Source organism: Acanthopagrus latus, chromosome 12 (assembly GCF_904848185.1).
Source record: "Acanthopagrus latus isolate v.2019 chromosome 12, fAcaLat1.1, whole genome shotgun sequence".
NCBI classification, from domain to species: domain Eukaryota; kingdom Metazoa; phylum Chordata; class Actinopteri; order Spariformes; family Sparidae; genus Acanthopagrus; species Acanthopagrus latus.
Window position 1 is genome coordinate 779,609 of NC_051050.1, and position 23,145 is coordinate 802,753.

The following is a 23,145-nucleotide window of genomic DNA, read 5'->3' on the forward strand; positions in this document are numbered from 1 at the left end:
TAAATGAAAACATTTAATCATTCAACTATGAAGATTACAGCCATCGCATGCATTTTAACACACCAACACACAAGTTATCACTATCAAAAGTTAAGAATACAATCAACACTTCTTAATTAGTGGTGCAATACTTCCTTAAAGTATGCAAAGAAAAATGTAATCAGATTACAGCCCCGTGTGGAGAAACGTTACAATCCCAAGTTTGTCAAATGACACGGCCCCGTGAAAACTGATGCAGTCTTCAGTTCATTTTCTTCTACTGTCCTCAGCTCAGATGTTTCTTCATTCTAAGACAAGGAGTCGCCAAAGCCACAGTTTCAAAACCATCAGGGGCTTTAAGGTAACTCAACTTCCCACCTTATGAATACAATCATGCAATCATGGTTAATTAAAAAAAAAAAATAGAAGAATGCCAGTGAACTGAGACATTGTCCAGACCTGTTACTGTGGCACTCCTGTTACTGTTTTAGTGTACTTGACCTTTCAATATTTTGTAGATTTTCTTTTTAAAATATAATACAGTAGATTTTTAGCATATTGTAAAGAAAATGCAGTGACTTGCACTAATCAGTAACATTTTGGGGCTTTCCTTGTAACTATAAGACTAAAATTAATCAATAATAATAATAATAATAATAATAATAATAATAATAATAATAAAATTAGAAATTAAATAAAAAAACACAATTGAATTCTATTTTAAAAATGACACAGCAGAACACATTGTTTTCGTAAAGTCTGGCCTTGGGTTGAGCTACTTTTTGCAAATTGTATTGTACAATTACAAAATTTTGTTGAACAATGACATTGTTTTGGTTTTGATGATGAATATACATCTACAACAAGCAGTTATGCACTCTTCTGAGAAATAAAAAGATAAAATAAATTCATACATTTTATCAAAATACACTACAAAAGATAGAAAAATAGTTCTGCAGTTATAGTTGGCAGCTGACTTGCTGGGCTCAGAGGTGGTGGTGGTGGTGGTGGTGGTGGCTTCCTTGGATTCACATTATGGAGCAGCCCCTCTTGCCAGTGCGAGGGTCTCCCTGCACACAAACAGTAATATCATTTAAAATAGTTTGAGTTTAAGTTGAGGCTTTAAAAAGGTATGCATAACTTTGCCTATGCAATAAAACATAGTCTTAACATCTCAATAAACACTCAGTTTATTTATCAACATGTCAGTATTCTTTTCAACCTCAAATCTTGTTTGCAGCCTGGTTTCAGACCAAACCTAGCAGTAAAGTTAAAAATGCAGGTCCTTCCATTTATTTTGATGAGGGTAAGAGTAAGAGACAAAAAGTTGAACGAAACTCAACCTTTTGAAGAAACATGGCCTCATGTCACATTGCATTGGCCAATCACACAATCTGGCGATCAGACTAGCAGCTTGAACGATGTAACGATCTACTGTGGTTTCAGTTTGGCTTTGTGCGTCCATTTAACACATCAGTCAGTGCCTTTACATGCACAGCTTAGTCAGATTACAGCCATAGTTCAACTATGCTACTCAATCAGACAACTGCAATTGTCCGAGAATACACGCCAGTGAGAAAATCAAATTACTTGCCGAAGCATGTTATACCCCGGTACGATAGGTGGCACTGTACCCATTTCAACTAGTGGTAAGAGAACAACCTCCGGCTGACCTCTTTACGTCACCAGCAACGAACAAACTCTGCCTCGGCATTTGAGAAAGATGCCGTACGAAGAGTGAGACGCAGCTACATCTTTGTACATTTTGTATATGGTGTGCATAATTACACAAACTAGATGCACAATTGAGCTCTTGCTTGCAGTTATTTCGGAGGAAAGGCGCTGCTGCCACCGTCCTTCTACTTCCGGCTCAACGGCCCTGGGAAAAAAACTCTCGAGCCTGCGCAGAACGCAAAATCCGAATCCAATCTGACAGAACGTATACATGTAGGAGTAATGCGACTATCAATCGAATAATCTGGGTGTTCCGATCCAACTACGAGAAATCCGATCCAGTCCAATTTTAGTCAGACTAAGGTGTATACATGCATCTTAAAAATCCAATCATAGTCGGACTAACATAGTAATTCCGTTTTCTTGAGTGTCGTGTAAACACACTGAATGGATGATAACGATCACAATAGGACCGGCATGCTTAACCTACTCTGGCAGAGGCATGACCACAGATCACAAGCAGAGTAGAACAGGTCAGTAACAGGGAATTACTTAGAATGGCTACATGCTATAGAGGGAACACAATAGACATTTCTTTGTGTGGCATTACGTTTCATTTGTGAACATTTGGTTTAGTTTTGTGCCCCAGTTTAAACCTAGAAATCTTCGATACCAGTTTTTCCTTCCTGATACTGATACCTGATACCTGTATCAGCGGATACAGAGTACCGAACAGATACCAGTGTCTTTAGAAAACAAAACAAAACAAAACAAAAATGCTAAAGGCTGTATACACACTACTAACCCTGTACAGATGTGATGATTACTATCATTGTTGTATGACCTGGCTCAGGTAAGTCCTTGCAGAGAGTGATTGCCATACAGCATTCTTTCATTATCTATTTTGACAGTAATTCATAGCCAAGAAAGAACAAATAAATACATCTAGGAATAAATACTTTAATTCAAAATCTGTTAAAGCGCAGCCATTTTATTATCATTTTTAAATAGAACAGTTTAAAACAGTAATGGAATAGCAAATAAATTGACTACTGATTACTGAAGGAACTTGTTTGCTTGCAGCCAGCACTGCACTTTAAATGGCAAATGTTGGTGACGATACTGCGTCCACCCAGTGTGTTTCAGACTCAGCGAAGACACAAAAGACAGGTCGGTAGGGATGTATATTGATAAGGTTTAGTGATTCCGATGCTTTATCGATTCCTGCTTATCGATTCCCAAATAGGCTGAAAACCAAGTAGTACATGAGCACAGAAAAGACTACAACTCCTCCTGCTGCACTGCCACTGTTATCTGCAGACTGACTACCAGAGCAAGCAGCAGCCTGACTGACTGACTCTGCTATCATCTACATTACATGGATGGCAAATGCAAAATGCACAAGTGAAAGCTGGTGACACAAATTCTGAATCCTGGTGCTAAATTAACCTCATGTTTATCATTATCACACGACGTTGTTTAATTTTACCTGCTGTGCTAATGCTCGCACTGGTGCTGCTGAGTGTGTCAAACACACAGCACTGCTGGAGTATAATGCCGTGTTGTGTGGCCAAATGCTTGGACATATTAGTTGTACTGCCACCTTTGGCGCACAGATCCCTCCCTTTTGTTTACAGTGGCAGCGCAGCCCAGGAAGAATCGATAGCAAAATCGCAAAGGGTTTTTGTTAGCGATTCCAAAGAATCGTTTGACTAAGAACAGGTTCCCAAATGGGACCGGTTAACGATGCGCATCCCTACAGGTCGGTGGTCCAAATATCAGAAGTAAAGCTGATTGCCTGCACTTCCGCCTAGATAAAATGTGTCCCCTAACTGTCTCAAAGTTTGGGGGGAACAGTTTGTTGTGCCCTTTTCATGCGATGTACATTCAAATGCTTTATAAGGTTGCTGGTGTTGAAATTGGCAACACTTGTGCCACCCCTTGAAATTTCAGCCTTGTATACTGAACATGTCAGTGTTTTACTGATGGGATTATCCAGAGTAGAGTATTGCAAAACAGCTGACATGTTGCCAGCTCTGCCAGACTAAATCAACTTCTTCTTCATCACTCTAAAAACTAGTAATTGCCAGCGCAACTTCCTGTGTTGACTTTTAGAGCAGCGGAGAAGAACCGATTTCTGGTGTGTTACATTAAGCAGAGCTAACTGAGCTAATTGGGAAGTAGCAGGGAATGGTTTCTAAATTGCATGGTATTGGATCAAGGAACAAGCCCCCGACCTCTCCAGTCTGCATCGGTGGGACAGATGTTGACATTGTGGAATCATATAAATACTTGGGTGTGGTGCTGGACAATAAACTGAAGTGGTCTACAAACATGGAGGCATTCTACAAAATGGACCTGAGCCGGCTTGACTTCCCGAGGAGGCTCAGGTTCTATAATGTCTGCAACTGGATGCTCCAGATGTTTTATCAGTCTGTCTTTGCTGTGGTGTCTTGGGATGCTGGCATCAAAGCGAAGGACGCCAACAGACTGAACAAACTCATCAAAAAAGTAGAGTCTGTTGTTGGCTCCAAGCTTGTCACCCTGGAGGAGGTCGCAGAGGACAGGATGCTGGCAAAACTGCTGGTGATCATGGACAATGTCTCTTACCTCCTCCACAAAATTCTAGACAAGCTTACACTGATCAGGCAGAACATTATGACCACCTGCCTAATATTGTGTTGGTCCCCTTTTTGCTCCCAAAACACCCCTGACGCATCCAGGCATGGACTCCACTAGACCCCTGAAGGAACACTGTGGTATCTGGTACAGAGATGTAAGAAGCAGATCCTTAAGTCCTGTAAGGTGCGAGGTTGGGCCTCCATGGATCAGACTGGTTTGTCCAGCACATCCCGCAGATGCTCAATTGGATTGAGATCTGGGGAATTTCGAGGCCAAGTCAACACCTCAAACTTGTTTCTGTGCTCCTCAAATCATTTCTGAACCATTTTTTGCTTTGTGGCACAGCGCATTAGCCTGCTGAAAGAGGCCACAGACATCAGGGCATAGCATTTCCACGAAAGGGGGTACATGGTCTGCAACAATGCTCAGGCAGGTGGTATGTGTCAAAATAACATCCACAATGATGGCAAGACCCCAGATTTCCCCGCAGAACATTGCCCACAGGATCACATTGCCTCTGTTGACTTGCCATCTTCCCATAGTGCATCCCGGTGCCATGTGTTCCCCTGGTAAGTGACGAACACACAACCCACCATCCACGTGATGTAAAAGAAAAAGTGATTCATCAGACCAGGCCACCTTCTTCCATTGCTCTGTGGTCCAGTTCTGCTGTTCACGTGCCCACTGTTGGTGCTTTTAGCAGTGGACAAGGTCAGCATGGGCACCCTGACTAGTCTGCAGCTCTGCAGCCCCATACGAAACAAACAGCAGTGCACTGTGTATTCTTACACATGTCTATGAGAACCAGCATTAACTTCTACTACTACTGACAGCTAGAATGCCAATGGACAGAAGGGCTGATAACTGCTGCAAAAAATTCTTTGATGAAAGTAAACTTTGATGGACAAAATTAAAAGTAGCGAAAGTAAAAATCATTATTTCTAACCTTGTTAATGTCTGTACTTTATTTTCTATTCATTGTGAGTTTTCATGGACAACCCCACACTTCTGAGCAGTGGCGGTATGCACTTGTAAACATTTAGTAGTCCCAGTTAGATTTGTCATACTGAGTTGAAAATGTGGCTGGTAGTCTCACCTGCTGGTGGTACAGATCTTCCTCAGTGGCCTCCACTCCACTATCATCATCTTCCTCAGCCTCTTCTTCTACTGCTGTCTTGTATGTGGTGGTTCTCTTTGCCACCTCCTACACACACGCACATGAAAATAATCAGCAGGTACTGACACACAATTGGCTGAAACACCGCTTTTTGGGCAGAGAAAAAGAAAGCTGACATTCAGCTGGCAACGTAACACACGTAGGTATAGGTCAGAATACAGAGGCTCAGTGACAGTCAGGGATGAAGTTTGGTTGTATGTGTGTGTGTGTATGTTCTCACCTGTGCCTGAGGGTTGATCAGCACCACATGCACATCCTCCCCTGAAGCCCAGGAGGACTGGTTCTTCCACACCAGGTCAGTTGGAGGTTTGGAGCTCACACCAGCATCAGACGCCCAAATCTGTACACAGTAAACACAGACACACAAGATACTGTCATATTCAACACAGTATCAAAATTAAGTGAACCCCATGACCAGCTGAAATTCGATTGCAGGGTGTTGTTTCTGCCACCTTTAGAAAAAAAAAAAAAAAAAGAGAATTTTAGATATTATGTTTTCAGTATTATGTTTTCATCGCCTGTCCTTACAGTATTCAGTCTGAATGCTGTTAATTCTATATGCAGACAGAATAGGGGTGTGAATGGCAATCTCCCAGTTTGATTTGAATAGAGAACCGAACACCCTGAACCGGCACCTTATCATGGTGGAGGGGTTTGAGCACCTGTCTGGGGCTTAATGCCCCCAGTAGTCTCCCAAGGCAAACAGGTCCTAGGTGACAGGTCAGGCTAAGATCAGTTCAAAAACCGCTCACCGCTCGCAGGATGGTCCAGAAGGGGCAGGTGCGGTGTGATTTGGGTGGCGGGCAGGGTCCCCGGCGACCCAAGCCCCGGACAGTGACTGTAGCCATGGGGACATGGAATGTCACCTCACTGGGGGGGGGGGGGGGGGGGGAGCCTGAGCTGGTGCAAGAGGTTGAGCAGTACCAGCTAGAGATAGTCGGGCTCTGGAACCGCACTCCTTGAGAGAGGCTGGACTCTCTTCTATTCTGGAGTTGCCTGTGGTGAGAGGCGGCGAGCTGGTGTGGGCTTGCTTATAGCTCCTCAGCTCAGTCGCCATGTGTTGGAGTTTACCCCAGTGAACGAGAGGGTCGTTTGCCTGCGCCTTCGGGTCAGGGATAGTTCTCTCACTGTTGTCTCGGCTTATGGGCCCAACAGCAGTGTAGAGTACCTGGCCTTCTTGGAGTCACTGGGAGGGGTACTGGAGAGTGCTCCAACCGGGGACACCGTCCTTCTACTGGGGGACTTCAACGCTCACGTGGGCAGTGACAGTGTTACCTGGAGGGGTGTGACTGGGAGGAACGGCCTCCCTGATCTGAACCAGAGTGGTGTTTTGTTACTGGACTTCTGTGCTAGTCACAGGCACCAGGACACCCTAGGCCGGAGGTCAATGATCAACTTTGTGGTCGTGTCATCTGACCTCCGGCCGTATATCTTGGACACTCGGGTGAAGAGAGGGGCTGAGCTGTCAACTGATCAACACTTGGTGGTGAGTCAGATCCGCTGGCAGGGGAGGAAGCTGGACAGACCTGGCAGACCCAAACGTATTGTGAGGGTCTGCTGGGAACGTCTGGCAGAACCCTTTGTCAGGGAGGTTTTTAACTCCCACCTCCGGGAGAGCTTGGACCTGATCCCGAGGGAGGCTGGGGACATCGAGTTCGAATGGACCATGTTCTCCACTTCTATTGTTGACGCGGCTGTCCGGAGCTGTGGCCGTAAGGTCTCTGGTGCCTGTCGTGGCGGCAATCCCCAAACGCGGTGGTGGACTCCGGAAGTAAGGGATGCTGTCAAGCTGAAGAAGGAGTCCTGTCGAACCTGGTTGGCCCGGGGGACTGCTGAGGCAGCTGACGGGTACCGGCAGGCCAAGCAGGCGGCAGTACGGGCAGTCGCGGAAGCAAAAACTCGGGTCTGGGAAAAGTTCAGGGAGGCCATGGAGGAGGACTATCGGTCGGCCTCGAGGAAATTCGGTCAAACCATCTGGCGCCTCAGGAGGGGGAAGCAGTCCTCCACCAACACCGTTTATGGTGGAGGTGGGGAGCTGTTGACCTCGACTGGGGACATTGTTGGGCGGTGGAAGGAATACTTCGAGGATCTCCTTAATCCCACTGACATGTCTTCCATAGAGGAAGCAGAGGCTGAGGACTCAGAGGTTGACTCATTCATCACCCAAGCCGAAGTCACTGATGTAGTCGGGAAGCTCCTCAGTGGCAAAGCACCGGGGGTGGATGAGATCTGCCCTGAGTACCTCAAGTCTCTGGATGCTGTGGGGCTGTCTTGGTTGACACATCTCTGCGACCTTGCAAGGCAGTCGGGGACAGTGCCAGTGACTGGCAGACCGGGGTGGTGGCCCCCCTATTCAAAAAGTGGGACTGGAGGGTGTGTTCCAACTATCAGGGGATCACTCTCTTCAGCCTCCCTGGGAAAGTCTATTCCACTGGGGTACTGGAGAGGGGAATTCGGCCGATAGTCGAACCTCGGATTCAGGGTTAGGGTTTTCTTCCGGGCCGTGGAACACTGGACCAGCTCCATACCTTCCGCAGGGTGCTCGAGGGTTCATGGGAGTTTGCCCAACCAGTCCACATGTGTTTTAAGGGCTGTATGGTCCCTGTACGACCGGAGCAGGAGCTTGGTTTGCATTGCCGGCAGTAAGTCAGACCTGTTGCCGGTGCATGTTGGACTCCGGCGGGGCTGCCCTTTGTCACCAGTTCTGTTCATTATTTTTATGGACAGAATTTCTAGGCACAGCCACGGGCCAGAGGGGGTCTGGTTCGGGAGCCACAGGATTTCATCTCTGCTTTTCGCGGATAATGTGGTCTTGTTGGCTCCTTCGAGCCAGGACTACCAGCATGTCCTGGGACAGTTTGCAGTGAGTGTGAAGCGGCTGGGATGAGACTCCGCACCTCCAAGTCCGAGGCCATGGTTCTCGACCAGAAAAAGGTGGCTTGTCCCCTCTGGGTTGGGGGAGAGCTACTGCCTCAGGTGGAGGAGTTTAAGTATCTTGGGGTCTTGTTCACGAGTGAGGGAAGGATGGAGCGTGAGATTGACAGGCGTATCGGTGCAGCGGCCGCTGCAATGTCGTGGTGAAGAGAGAGCTGAGTCAAAAGGCAAAGCTCTTAATTTACCGGTCAATCTACGTTCCGACCCTCACCTATGGTCATGAACTTTGGGTCATGACCGAAAGAATAAGATCCCAGATACAAGCGGCTGAAATGAGTATCCTCCGCAGGGTGGCGGGGCGCTCCCTTAGAGATAGGGTGAGGAGCTCTGTCACCCGGGAGGCGCTCGGAGTAGAGCCGCTGGTCCTCCACATCAAGAGGAGCCAGCTGAGGTGGCTCGGGCATCTGTTTCGGATGCCCCCGGGACACCTCCCTCAGGAGGTGTTTCAGTTACTAGCTCAGGTAAGGCATGATTTTCAGTTACTAGCTCAGGTAAACTGTGTGCTGAACCATTCACTGTGGTCCTAAATCTGCTAAATACAATATGAAACACAAAAGTTAGTTAATGAATTAACTAATTTCAAAGCATGCATGTCTGTATGTGAATACAAAAACAAGGGGCTGGGCTGTGTTATAAATATTTTAAGTCCAGCAGTGAGAGCAGCTTCTCTGCTGCACTGTTAGCTCCAGTAGGCCCATCATTGTACCAGACCCTGAGCAGAAGCAGAGTTTTTCAGGTAAAGCAGACTGAGCACCTATTTTGCTCACCACCGAGTTTAACAAAGTTGTTAAATGCGTGTTAGTAAGCTCATCCTGTTGGATCTCTGCTCCACTCCGTTAACATTAGTCTCTTTGTGATGTTGTAAAAGATGTTTACAAGAGGAGGAATATCAAGTATGCCACATGTTTGTATAGGTAATTATCCAGTCATCAAATAAAAGAAATGCTTGCAACTGCTGCTTTTTGTGATTATGAACTTCAACACAACTTTAGCAAGTGCATGCTGTTATTTATCTGGGTGCCACACAACCCTTGCAGTTGAGTTCTGTCAGCATCACGCTATTAATTAACATTTCGAATATACATTTTTGACATTTGTTAATAGGTTTGAATCATAACAGACTCAGTCAGAAAAGCATTTATGTAATTTTCATTGTTCCATTATATACACCCTTTCAGTCTCTTAGTTTACAGTTCCACTGTGCAGGGCTGGTTTGGGAATTCTTTGGTTTGGAAATCTGTTGTACTGAAAAGAGGTTCCAAAATATGCTAAAATGTTAGAAGTTCAGGAGAAAACGACTTGAATCTTAATAGAGTCAAGCTCATGCCGTACCGTGACTTTCTGGCCAACCTTCAGGACATATTTGGGTGTGAACTTGTAGGTGGCTGTAGAATTTCCAATCGTCTTAATTATCTCATAACCCACCATGGCCTGGTCCTGAGAGAGACACAATCAAAAAGGTTATAGACATGATCTCAAAATAGAACATTTTCATCTGCAGCTCCACATTAAAATCTAGCAACTCAAACATTTTAAAATCTAACAAGCAAGGAGCTCACCTCATCTCCACTGTTGTGGAGACAGATGAACTTGCCATCGGTGTCGATCTCGTCAATGCTGATGGGTCCTGTGGCCGAGGCAGAGTGAGCGATGGACACTGAGCTGCTGGCTTCCTGTTCCTCCACATCAACACGCTTCCTCTTTCCCTGAGTGGTCTGCACACTGCGGCTGCTGGATGAGGCTCGAGATACTGTGACACGAGATGAAGGACTGGGAGACAACTTCAGTCTGGGGGAGGGGAACAACACAGTTAGAGTTAGTCCAGATCACTTAGAGGTCAGCGTCATTGTAAATTTAACTAAATAACATCATTGCAAGCTTGTGTTTTGTCACCTTTCTTCTTCTCCCTCCAGGAGTTTGCGGTAGGCGTTGATCTCCATGTCCAGAGCCAGTTTAACATCCAGTAACTGTTCGTACTCATTCAGCTGTTGCTGCATCTTAGCCTGGATCTCAGCCAACTCGCGGTCTTTATCTGTCAGCAGTTTGCGGCACATGTCTTTCTCTTGAACCAAGGCTGCCTCCAGCTCCATTATACGATCACGCCAACCACGAGTCTGAATATAAATAAAGAGATTAATGTCTAATGTTGAAATGGCACACAAGTCAAACAGCAAGCCAACAATTTAGCAAGTTTAACCTGAAAACCTTTGCTTTAATAACATCATGGTAAGATTGAAAATTATAACCAGTGTAATGCATATCTGAGGAAGACATTGAGGGTGTTGTCTTTATTTGCTTAAGTTCATCTTTAAATTTTAAATTATGTGAAGCATGTCAGTTTTGGGTAGAACTGGTGCGCTGTGAGAAATATCCCTCCTCTGTAAACACAGCTGTTCAATAAGGTAAACTTTTAAAGTTCTGACTTACTAATATAGGTTTTGCACTAACAGCAGAACGGGCATTAGTGGGAGGAGTTGTACGGACTGGAAGAGCATACATAAAGTTAAAAAGCACTGATAAGTGCCTAATGTCAGAGCTAATGTCACTATTTTTAAAAATGTAGCTATAATTTAGCCCCAAGGCACATTTAATACTGTGTTTCTTACCCTTTCAAAAAGGAATCAAAGGACAGTCTTCGCAGTCAGTCAGAGTGAGGAAAGAATGAGGCAGATAAAATCGATGTCTAGAGTGTCGCTGTTGATTCTTGTGAGTCTATTGAAATGACATTACGCATTTTGTGAGTCATCCCTGCTGTAGAATATTTGTTTTGTATTTGGGTGAAGGCATGGGGAATTAATTTGGCACTATGATAGGCTAAGCTCTTCTTTTGTATTTTTTGGCAGGCTGTATGCTTATTGGCATATTACTCCTGCCTCTTCCTATTAAACAAATGCACTGCTGCATAATTGGTCAAATTCACAAGGTTTCACCAGCTTTTTTTGTAGTTCAGAGTGACAAAACATACTACTGTATTTGATGTCAAAGTGTACACGCACTATGCAAACCGTGTACATGCTGGCAGGTCTGCTAATCTCATAAAGTCAGTATTTATGATTCATTTCGACTTTTCTGTTTGGGCCAGTATGACAGACCCATGTAAATGGAGTCAGCTTTAACTCCACAAACCTTTTCTTAAGTGGAAATATCGTGATACCTCCGCCTGAGATGATTTTTATTTAAAAAGGCAGGGCCACTTGATATACTCAAAACGTCTTATGGTGCCATTATGTGCAGAAAAGACCGTCAGATGGATGGCTGGAAACAGAGAGTGTCTGCTGGGGCTTTGACAGTTACTCCAAGTACATTCATAGCCATTTGTGTAAGTTTCAATGTGAAAACCATGTTGTAGCTGAGCTATGCCTTAGAGGGACTGTGAGGCTCTCCATAGTATGTCTGTTTGCTTAGCCTTGCTGTTTCTTCTGTTAACCTCACCATTGTTACTCATCAACCCTGAATATCTTGTTCAGCAGAGTTAGTTACCAGTCTTTTTTGATAACTGCCAAAGAGAAGATTTTAGTTTAGCATGTTGCTGCCAGAACTTGTCTCTTCTCAGCAAATGGCTCAGACAGACACACAACCTGAAGCTACAGACCATTTCCTAATTTTCCCAATAGTTTTTCTCTCTCCTTCAGTTAGAGATATTGCGATTTATTGTAGATTATTTCTTGTGATATGATGCTTAGCACATAAGTCGCCTTTGCTGTTATGTCTTTATCATTGAAAGAACATAATTAGGACTAGTGCGATGCATCAATGTAATCGATCACATAAACGCAACAATTCACATAATGTGTTGATGTGGAGGTTGTGAGCAGAACTACCGCCATGCTCGAGCGCTTGATGAGTAAGTATCTAGGGGCGGATGGATTCATACTGGATGAATTGAGCCACTGCAGGATTTGGATAAACACACAGGTTGGTGTGGCGGAGTGGGAGTCGCTCCATGGTCTGTGCGTGTGATGTGTTGGGAACCCACTGATCAATTTAGAGAAAGACGAAGCTGCTACGTTGTATGCTGCTGACATGCTGGTTATTCTAGTGATATTTTGTCCACAACAATAAATAACTGATTTAAAAAAATAATCGTTAGCATTAAAAGTAATGATAATATTATATTGTGAGTTTTCATAAAACAACAGCTTAATGAGTAAAACAAAATGTCAACCTCCTTCTGCAGTCCTGCCAGTTGGCCAGTAAGGCTTTCGATCCTCAGGGTGGACTCCTTAAGCTCCTCTCGAGCCATGTTGGCAGATGCTCCGTTCATCTCAGACAACCGACGCAGGTCCTCAAGCTAGAGGCAAACAAAGAGATAGTTCTAGAGTCAGCAACATCAACACTGTGTCTTTCTCATCACACACTGAAAGAGGAACTGAGCAGCGTCAGTTGCTTCCTGACACACAGGAAGTTAGTAAAGAGCTGGTATGTTTGCTTTCTTTGCGTGCATCACCTGCAGTTTCACAGATCATAGATTTCTTGCATTTCTATGCAGATGTTCAAAATACTAAACAAAGCACTAAACTGTATTTTCACATTTAACTTAAAATGCATTATGTTGTCAGTACTACAAGTGGTTTGACCTACTATGTCTTCCTGATTTCAATTTTCTGCCAAATCTCCTCTTCTTTTGTTTTTAGTTTGATCTTTTTCTGTTTCTGATGGATTACATAAAAGCATGTGGTGCAAATGTGTGCTCCAAAAGGTGGTGTCCAAAATGTAAAAAAAAACAAAACAAAACTCTATTGTTAATGAAGACAGCAGAGCAGAAAACTACTTTAAAAAATGCATGAAAATTTAATTTCACACATGCAGTCATTTAAGTGATAATATATGCAAAAATAAAATCTCCAAAATATTTTTCAAAGTCTACTACTTCACATCTTGTTAGTCATTTACAGTTTCCATCATACTTTCAACTGGCCCTTTCCTCTTTCAACATGCCTGTGCCCTCCTACCCAAAGTCAGCTCCATAAAGAAATGAGCTTCCCAGTTTGGTGTGAAAGAATGTGATTGAGCCCCATCCAGGGTTTCTACTAGTATAATCTGTAGCAGTGGCGGTATCATACGTTTGAAAACATTTTTTGTATATTCGCAATGCGCGCTTTAAACTACTTAAGGCGTGTGATGAGCCAGTCCAATATCAACTTTGTAGGGCACCAACTACATGAATGCTTGATTGGGACACCAATAATAATGCTGCAGCTCTGCTAACGAACAGTCCATCACCCTGACTGCAAACTAAGTTGCTCCTGCCATCACTGTTAGTTGTGTTAACAGTAATATACTTGGAAGGCCAATTGTATTTTTCTTGAAGTTATAAGACAGTGTCCTCTTCACTTATAAACCTTACTGCCAAGCCTGTCAAAGTGTAAAATAATATAACTTTAATTTATGAAGTTATCAGATGGCATCCTCTAATCGCAGGTGTTTTAATTGACCTAGATATGAAGTGTCCATGGTAGGACTCGGATTCTCATATAGACCTACAATTAGAAATAAAAAGAAGCCCTCTCAACTCCTCTTCTCCCATCTCTCCCCATCATGCTGCTTCTACTCTCTCCCCTCCTCTCCTCTAAAAATATGAATAAATAAATAAAATTCAACAAATCTCTGCAGCCAGCTTTAAACAATTGATTAAGTGTCCAACCAAACTCCTATAACAGCAAGTGTGGACAGAAGCTTTTTCTTTCAGTCACATTGAAAGATTATAAAGAGAACTGACAGAATATGTATTGAGACAGTGTGCATGCAGACAATGTGTGAGTTCATACTTTGGTCAGGTAGGTGCTCTCCATGTTGTCCTTGTACATCTTGATCTGCTCCTCATTCTGAGCCCTCATGTCAGCCAGGGCCTCTGTCAGTTTATACTCGTATTCCTGCTTCCTTCCAGAGTCCACCTCCACCAGTCGGGACTCATACCGCTCTCGAGCCTCCTTCACTTCCTGCAAGTCAGCACACTTTTAATTTTTCTTGGTGTACTTTATTATCTTTTGTGATGGCTGGAGAACTTGGAAGCACATTGTGAAGGGTTAGGGTTGGGGGGTGAAAAATTACATATTTTGATTGAATTCTTTTGACAAAGACAGTCAGTGTGTTTACATGCACAGCTTGGTCAGATTACAGCCATAGTTCGACTATGCTACTCAGACAACTGCAACTGTCCCAGTATTCATGCCAGTGAGAAAATGGAATTACTGGCCGAAGCATGTACACTACGGGTATGCTAGGTGGTGCTGTTCTACTATCAACTAGTAATAGAGCAACCTCTGGCTGACCTCTTTATGTCACCAGCTGCCTCGGCATTCAAGAAAGATGCCGTACGAAGAGCATGGAGAAGCTACATCTTTGTACACTTCGTAAATGGTGCACATGATAAGTACACAAACTAGATGCACATTGGTGCTCTGGCTTGCGGTTATTTTGGGGGAAAGCCGCCGCCGCCACTGTCCTTCTACTTCCGGCTCAAGGCCCTAGGTAAAAACTCTCGAGCCTGTGCAGAACGCAAAATCTGATCCGATCTGATGGAGCGTATACATGTAGGAGTAATGCAACTATCAATCAAATAATCTAGGTGTATTAAACAGACTATGAGAAATCAGATCCAGTCCGATTTAGGCGTATACATGCATTTTAAAAATCTGATCATAGTCAGACTAACCCAGTAACTCGGTTTTCTTGAGTGTCATGTAAATGCATTGAGTGAAGAATGATCAAAGCAGTGTACAAAATCCTGCAACAGCAAGACTGGGGGGATTACAAATTCTCACCTCTTGGTGCATGCTCTTGCGGAAGTCCATTTCCTCAGTCAGACTCTGGCAGCGGTTTTCCAAGTCTATACGAAGGAGCATCTCATCAGCAAGGTGTTTCTTTGCCTGGGCAAGACCTGTTTCCAGCTGACAACAAAGAAACAACAGGCAGGGCTTCAAAAACAATGCCTAAATAAACAGAAATGTGTTATCAATTTTGGGTCCAGATAAAAAAAATAGGAATGGGGAAAAGGTATTCAGAATAAAAGCTGACAATATTCACTTATATTTTGTGCATTTGTTTTGAGGCACCATTGATGTCTTGATCACTCCACTAATGTTCAATGGAACAGGTTCTTAGAAAAGAAAATATTTCAAGCCTCAATTTCATGTTGCTACAGTGCCCTACCTCCTGCAGTTGTACTTGCAGGTCTGCCAGTGTGGCCTCAAGGCTTCTCTTCTCAGACAGTGCTGTAGCCAGCATGGCCTCCTTAGAGTTCAGCTGAGCCTCCAAGTCCTTAAGCCTTGCCTGGGCTCCGGCTGCTTCAGAATCCTTCTTATTGTAGCTGAAATGTAGAGAACAAGGCATGGTGAGTGCATGTGGATGACCTGCAGTTGCTGATGATATCAGTGACTGCAGGTTAGTATGAATACCTGAAGACAACAGACAAGTACATGCCTTGCTCCTGCATATCTTCATACGGGTTTGACATGTGTTGGACCTAAATCCAAACCTGATGAAGCAGGCAGGGTGACACAGGAGTGGATGTTCAATAACCACACTATAGTGCAGTATTGTTAATAGAGAACAGGCTGACTATGCATCTATGTGTTTAGAAAAGCATAGTGAACATTCATATGTTGACAGTTTGATCACATTTGTCATCACCAGAGTTTCAATGTCATGAGATTTTAACATTTTGATAAACATCTCAGAAAATATTATGGTTTCACTAGACGTGGTGTTACACAAATATTATTATCATCAGCAGTTATAATGACCCTTATAGGAATAAGAATACAACAGTTAATAAGGTTAACAAGCAAATGGTGTGGTAACTGTCAATTTTCATAGCACAGTATACTAGGGGTGAGAGATGTCCTGGTGTGGTCACCATTGTTATATTTGGCCACAACATGGACTTTGCAATGTAGTCGGTGTTTAAAACAGTATTTAAAACAGAGGTGTCACGATTCTCCAAATCCTACATTTGATATTCAATTTTCATGATTTGATTCAATTCTTCATGATTTTCAGTTTTTTCCCTTTTAGCACAGATGACTATGCCATATCTAGACTAGTCTAGGATACTTAACAACTCATTTCATTTTTAAATTCTTATTTCAAAAGATGGTACACATGGTGTCATGAGTGATATAATCCCCATTATACATTTGCAATATACCACACTAAGGCCTTACTGTCAAATTTAAATAAATTATTAACAATATAAATGTAACAATAACTTGTTCACCAGTTAAGTGGAATTAACTAAACAAAAGTAGAGAAGTCATAGAGGGTACCTACTTTCTAGTGGCTTGTTTTTGTAACTGCAATGTGCAGCTATATGTAAATATGTATTTACATACATACATACATACATACATACATACATACATACATCTCTTCAACTTTAGGCCTCAACTGTAAACTTTCTAAATGTAGTGGAAATAGTAGAAAGTACATTGCCAGTGATTATTACAAATAACTGTCTTTAAAATTACTACTTTTAAGAACATTGACAAATATAGATAAAAGCCATGTATTTCACTTTACAACACGTTGCACACCCATTTCCCAGCTCTGAGTCTGTTGTTAAGTCAACAGTGGTACAGTTTCAATGGGTTTGTGAGTAAATTAGTTTTTGGAGGAGTTCTGTTGGGACAGAGATCAATTAGTTTCTCATGGTGGGCCTCAGGGTTACGATGAGCGAGTGGGACTGCTGCTAAAGTGGACAAACTATGCATGGAATGTACTGTGGTCTATCTTCTTTCTCACATTTTACTGAGAAACATGCTGGGAGGCACAACCATTCTCAGTAACACCCTGGCCCGTAAACTAACTTCTGGAACCACTGGTAGAACTGGTGTTTCCAGCTTTGTGGCAGTTTAGCGTGAATGACCAAAAGCACAATGAAGTTTAAAGTTATGTTTCACATGTAGTCACTGTATTTGGCTTCGTGCACCAGCTGAAAACACATTTTTTCATGCCGATGCAGTCAACTTACAACAGCATACTACACTGCAATTTCTATGTCAAAGGCATGGCCCGCAGATCAGATCAGAGTAAGACAAGTCAGTGGTTGGCATATTGGCAGTATGGCTAAATGCTACAATGGGAAAAATGGACCATTCTCTGTGTAACGTTTTGTTTTACTTGAAATTAGTTTGGTCTTGTGCATCAGTTTAAAAACCAACTATAATATGTTTATTACCATTATCATCATTATTATTATTGTTGTTATAATAATAATAATAATAATAATAATAAAAACTGCAAGCAGTGTTGAAAGGGCCCTCGCAGTCCACGCACCTTGGGGCATACTGCCGTCAGGGCTTCTACACGCAATGCCTTGTGATGAAGAAGCTGGTCCTTTATAATTTGGTGGCCTGCTCCCGCTAATATTAAATAATGTATGCTGAGGTCAGAAAAAGTGCATGTACTGCTGCATCATTACCCGGACAAAGACTGAGTTGATGGTCCACTGCTCGAGCTGGCTGAAGAAAATGTTCACACAAGGCATAATGCAATGAAATAGTTTAAGGAAGAAGCTCAAAGTATCATCCAGTAGCCGCACAAACCCTCAAGCTTCCCGCAGAGTGGTAGGCTCAAACTCCCCTGATGAATTCAAGACACTGGATGATGTCACATTCGTGCTCAAACACAGTGTTCACGGCACAGAGATGGAAGTTCCATCTTACTGTGCTTGCTCTTGGGAGTCTGTGCGCCACCACTCTATCAATCACACTGGTGCTCTTGGGAGATCTTGAAAAACATCAAGAGAATACAGCCAGATCAGAGAAGAACTGATTAACTAATCGGGTGTGCTGCATGATGAAAGCTAAAAAGTAAGAGGGCTGAAAGAGCTTTAAAAGGTGAACAGTTTCAGAAAAAAATGTCATGATTATCACCAAAATATTTATATATTGAGTAACAGGAGACATTGGTGAAATCTGTGATGTCATTTTTTATTTCTGGAGAGTGAAAATTGAGGGCGGCAGAGCGAGAGACAAAATAAGTACTGTCTGCTCTCCTCCAGAAACCTAGGCTCAAAATTAACATTGTGCCTTACGGGGGAGCTGCTGGAGTGCTTGTCACTCTAGGACTTCTACAGTCAAAAGTGTAAGTCCTACATCTGAAATAGGACCATCAGCTGAAAGCCAACAGGATGTCCTACATTTCTTTGTATATAGTGTCTATGTGAAGTAAAAGATGTGGGATCCAAATCAAGCTGAGGAGAATTTCTTCTCCAGTTCTTCCAGCTGCTCTACACTCTAAAAATCCTTAAAACTAAAACCATGATGATTTGAAAACCGTAGAAGATTATTATAAACTGAATACCATTTCATTTGTCGCGATTTTGCGAATGGAAAGTTAACCCAAAAGTGGGCGTGGCCTACACCAAATAATTCAGCTGAATTGAGGGAACATGTAGATATAAGGATGTGTGACACATTATGTGTGAGTTATGGGCCAAAAACGCTTTCATGTGGAAAACAGCGCCACCTGCTGGTCATATTTGGTGTGTAAGTTGCAGGGGCTAGTCTATACCATCCCTATGAATTTCATTTCCATAAGTGTTATTGTGTGGGCACAGGGCCAAATATAATTTTAAACTGGCATCAGGGCGCTACCTAGTGGCAGATTGGTAAGTCCTTTGACAGATAGTGCAGTGACAATGATTATACAAAGTTTCAAGTCAATCTGCGTAATCGATGTGGAGATATAAAATATTTAAATTTAAAGGGCGCCACCTTGTGGTCATCGCCTAAAATTTTGCAGAGACCCTCAGGGCCTCATGTTAAAGTAGTATCCTACGTTTCATGTCAGCCAAACACACCATTGTTGAGATATGCAACACTTCCTGTTTTGAACCAAATCTGCAGGAAGTTATTATTTAATAACTTAAAAAACAAATTTTCTATTACAAATCTTTTGATAACTTTTTTGTCAGGAGGGTCCACAGATGCTGTGTGCCAAGTGTCGTGCAAATTGGTGAAATCGCCTGGGAGGAGTATGAAAAGGTAGGTTTTCAACATTTTGCGATGTAGCGGAAAAAAGGGTGGGTGGGAATGGGCGTGGCCTATACCATGACACTCACCACAATTCACTGAACGCATGGATATAAGGTTTTGAATGTGCGACAAAGTATATGGGAGTTATTAGCCAAAATGCACTTTCCTTAATAACAGCGCCGCCTAGTGGTGGAAATTCAGGACAACAATAGATTATAAAATATTTCGCCAGTTGCGACTTATATTCCAAATTTGGTGACTTTTGGGGTATGTCCAGGTAGTGAAAAATGCAATCATTTTGTCCAAAGAAAAAAAAAAATGTAAAAAACAAACAAACAAAAAAATGAATCATTTGAAAAACAATAGGGTCCTTGCAGGTTCCCTGCTCGGGCCCTAATCAGTAGTAGTAGTAGTAGTAGTAGTAGTAGTAGTAGTAGTATCCAGTTGATGTGGACATACAATCACTGTAGGATCAGTATGCCAGTAAAAGACCAAAATAGCAGCTTCTTCTCTGCTGGTTCATTGTGGTTGGCAATCTGCTTTTAGGAGCATCACTGCCACCTTCTGGATTGGCAGTTGTTCGCACAAACGGGCCATGGAATGACACTCCCACACTGAAATAAATTGCGGTGCAATTGTTTTTGCAGTACTCATTTCTGATTACATAATTACTACTCACTTTATTGTTTTGTGTGCTTTGCTTTGTGGAAACTGTATCCACATGGTGGTGCAAAATGTTCCACTTCTTGGAAGAGGACCTGCTTCCTCTGAACATATAAAAAGCTCATTCCAAGATAACGAAAACACAATGATTTTTAGTTTCAGATTATTTTATAAATTAAAACATTAGCATATTCTATTTTTGTTAAAATAACATTTTATTTCTGCCCCAAATTTGATACACTGGAGCTTTAGAAATTGAAATAAACTGGACTAATGGGTCATGTCAACTGGCCAGCTGTCACTACCACCTGTTTTACTGTCAGAGAGCTTGACATAGTACTTGGTCTGTTCAACAATGCACAACAGCTCTCTTACTCTTCATAGAGTGCTTATGCTACTTTTTTTTTGCAAAGAGTGCAGAGCTCTGCAACACTGTCATGACCATTCTGTGGGATTTCAGATATTGGGGAGCTCAAAGTTGCTTTCAGCTAGTTTGTTTTACACCCAGCTAAAAAAAACAAAAATGAAAGAAAGAAAACACACCACAGCTGTCGGTTCCAACTTAATGGGGCTCAAGACCCCACTGCTTTGTGTTTATTATGGTGAGACACAGCCACATTTGTCTAAAAACTTTTTAAAAATCAGTTGCACACCTGATCGCCAAAGCATCATGTTTCTGAAAAAGCACTGAATCCCCAAACTTTCAGAATAAATACTTCACATGCTCAATTCATGCACTTAATGTCAATAGTTGAGAGTAACAATTGCTGCACACACAGACACGCTTTGTATGGGGGCTTTGTGCAAACAAAAAGGACTACAAACCCATATTTCGATAAATACAATCTGGATATTAAAATCATGTCGTTAACGTGTGTCTGACATATTTCATATTCAAGATACACAATACTCCAATACACTTGTGTGTTATATATATATATATATATATATATATATATATATATATATATATATATATATATATATATATATATATATATATATATACATACATACATACATACATACATACATACATACATACATACATACATACATACATACATACATATACACATATATACATATATACACACACACACACACGATTATTCATTCAGCAATAGACATCTGAGTCTGCATTTTTAAGGCCAATTTCACTGATACTCTTTCAGCAACACAGACAATGGTGGGCGGTAATTGCCACTGTCAATCAATTCAAAATTTAGCCAATTACTCTTCCATTTTTAATGTGTGTAGATTGTAATTTGTTGCAGTTTAACGAACTAGGAAAGTGACAGAAACTTTTCTTACGGCCCGGTTTAAGTGACGCTTACACCAGACAAGAAAACGTAACCGTAACACCAACCAGACCTGCGTGCGTAATGTTGCAAAAATGGCTCGAAAATCAAAGTCAGCACAAAGTCTACAGCTAATCGTTAAGAGTTCATGTTCGTATTAGACTGCGTTACACGCTATAATTCTTAAAAGCTTACTTGTGTTGAAGCTGCTCATGGTCAAATTTGATCTTTCCCAGCTCAATCTGCAGCCAGGCCCGCTCCTTTGAGGAATCATCCAAACACCTTCTGGCATCGGCTAGCTCAGTCTCATACAGGGCTTTCAGCCCGGTTACCTCCCGGCTCCTCACTTCTTCTTTCTCATCAATTTGCAGATGTAGTATGTCGTTTTCAGACTCTAAACTGCGGACTTTGTCGATGTAAACGGCTAGGCGGTCGTTGAGGTCCCTGAGCTGTTGTTTCTCCTGCAGCCTGGATATCCTGGTTGGGCTCAACGGTGTGCCGCCGCCGCACGTGCTTCTTTGGCCGGTCGGAGTTGCAGTCGCGGTCGCCATTGTGGGAGAGAAGCTAAATAACCCTTGTGAAAGAAAGTAAACACACCAAACCCAGATACTGCTTGCACAGATCCAATAACAGAAAGTGAAGTGCTCAGCAAGTACCACCACCTCCTTAAACTATGCTGGAACTATATCCTGTCGTTCCCTTGCCGAATGAAAGAGGGGTTTGGCTTCCTAATATGGCGGCTCATTGAAAAACTGAACGTTGTCTACCAACAGCCAATGGCGTAGGTCGACGTTGTGGGTTCTTTCAAATTCCACTTTTGGTTACACTTCTGAGTCAAACCAACGTATGCCGAATAACTTCCGAGCAGGCGGAGTCGATTTCCATCACGCTATCTACAATTTGGTTTTCAGCGGCTTGGTTCAATTTTTGAATCTTGGCGTCCCGGCGTAAAATACAAGCGCTCCCTGACTTTTCAGATAAGGACTGAGCGTAGAAGCATTTCATTGTATCACATCCGATCACATGTGCTGCTTTGTTGGATGGAGAACAGTGAGCATGGAGGAGAAGACGAAGACATTTGTTCACTATTGACCTTCCCCACATATTTCAAGAAAATCAATAGCACAAAAATAATAACATTGACCATATTACTTATTTGTTATTGAGTTATTATGTACTGTTGCCCTGTTCACTCTGAGGGATACATGCGGAGCTGAAACAGGAGCTACAGAAAAAATGTGATAGTCTGTATCCTGCTCCTGTATTGTGGTCCTTGTTACGTGTACTTCTTTACCTGCGTCTTTAATTGCTCCACAGGGACAATTTTAAGTGAACTGAACTGAGTAAGGACCATTTTCTTTGGTTTGAAGGCAACAAGATTGACGTTTCTTAAATTAGTTTTAATCAAGAGGGGATTTCCTCATACAAAAGAAGAAATTGGTTGAACTTTCCAACATTAAACTCTAATTATATATGTTACAATTAATATGTGAAAATGTAATAGCACTGGTTAAATACAGGTGTATTATTTTTAATTATATGACCATTTTAGATGATAACACCTTACATATTAATAATAACAGTAATAATAAAAATACATTTTATATCAAAGGAGTCTTTGATGACACTCAAGTTTACCATAGATCATCAGAGACAAAAAAATGGGGGTACAAGCGTTTTTTTAAAAAAGGGGTGGGGGTTGACAGTTGAAAAAGATATTATTCATACATACCAAAATGTAGCTTGCTGCAGATCCATCAACCTCTCATGGATGGTCCACAGCAAGACAGTCAACACAGAGCCATTTAGGCATGTG

At 42.3% G+C, this 23,145-nt stretch overlaps 1 protein-coding gene across 1 annotated transcript; it reads right to left on the reverse strand.

Moving 5' to 3' along the window:
• Nucleotides 1-22,278, reverse strand: lmnb1 (lamin B1). The gene is made up of 11 exons (XM_037117571.1): nt 21,525-22,278; nt 15,539-15,695; nt 15,151-15,276; nt 14,155-14,325; nt 12,552-12,677; nt 10,280-10,500; nt 9,946-10,174; nt 9,719-9,823; nt 5,673-5,792; nt 5,372-5,479; nt 1-1,049 (listed from the first exon to the last, which is right to left on the reverse strand). Exons 1-11 carry the CDS (start codon nt 21,878-21,880, stop codon nt 1,008-1,010), a joined length of 1,761 nt encoding a protein of 586 aa, XP_036973466.1. The 5' UTR covers nt 21,881-22,278; the 3' UTR covers nt 1-1,007.
• Nucleotides 22,279-23,145: the final 867 nt, after the last annotated feature.

What these genes read in the sequence shown, in the direction of transcription:
- lmnb1 (XM_037117571.1), bottom strand. Translation starts at nt 21,880, where the DNA reads ATGGCGACCGCGACTGCAACTCCGACCGGCCAAAGAAGCACGTGCGGC. An exon ending in AGAGCACCTACCTGACCAAA is followed by an intron (nt 12,678 to 14,154) that starts GTATGAACTCAC and finishes GTTTGCCTCTAG; the next exon opens with CTTGAGGACCTGCGTCGGTT. An exon ending in AGGTTGGCCAGAAAGTCACG is followed by an intron (nt 5,793 to 9,718) that starts GTACGGCATGAG and finishes TACTGTGTACAG; the next exon opens with ATTTGGGCGTCTGATGCTGG.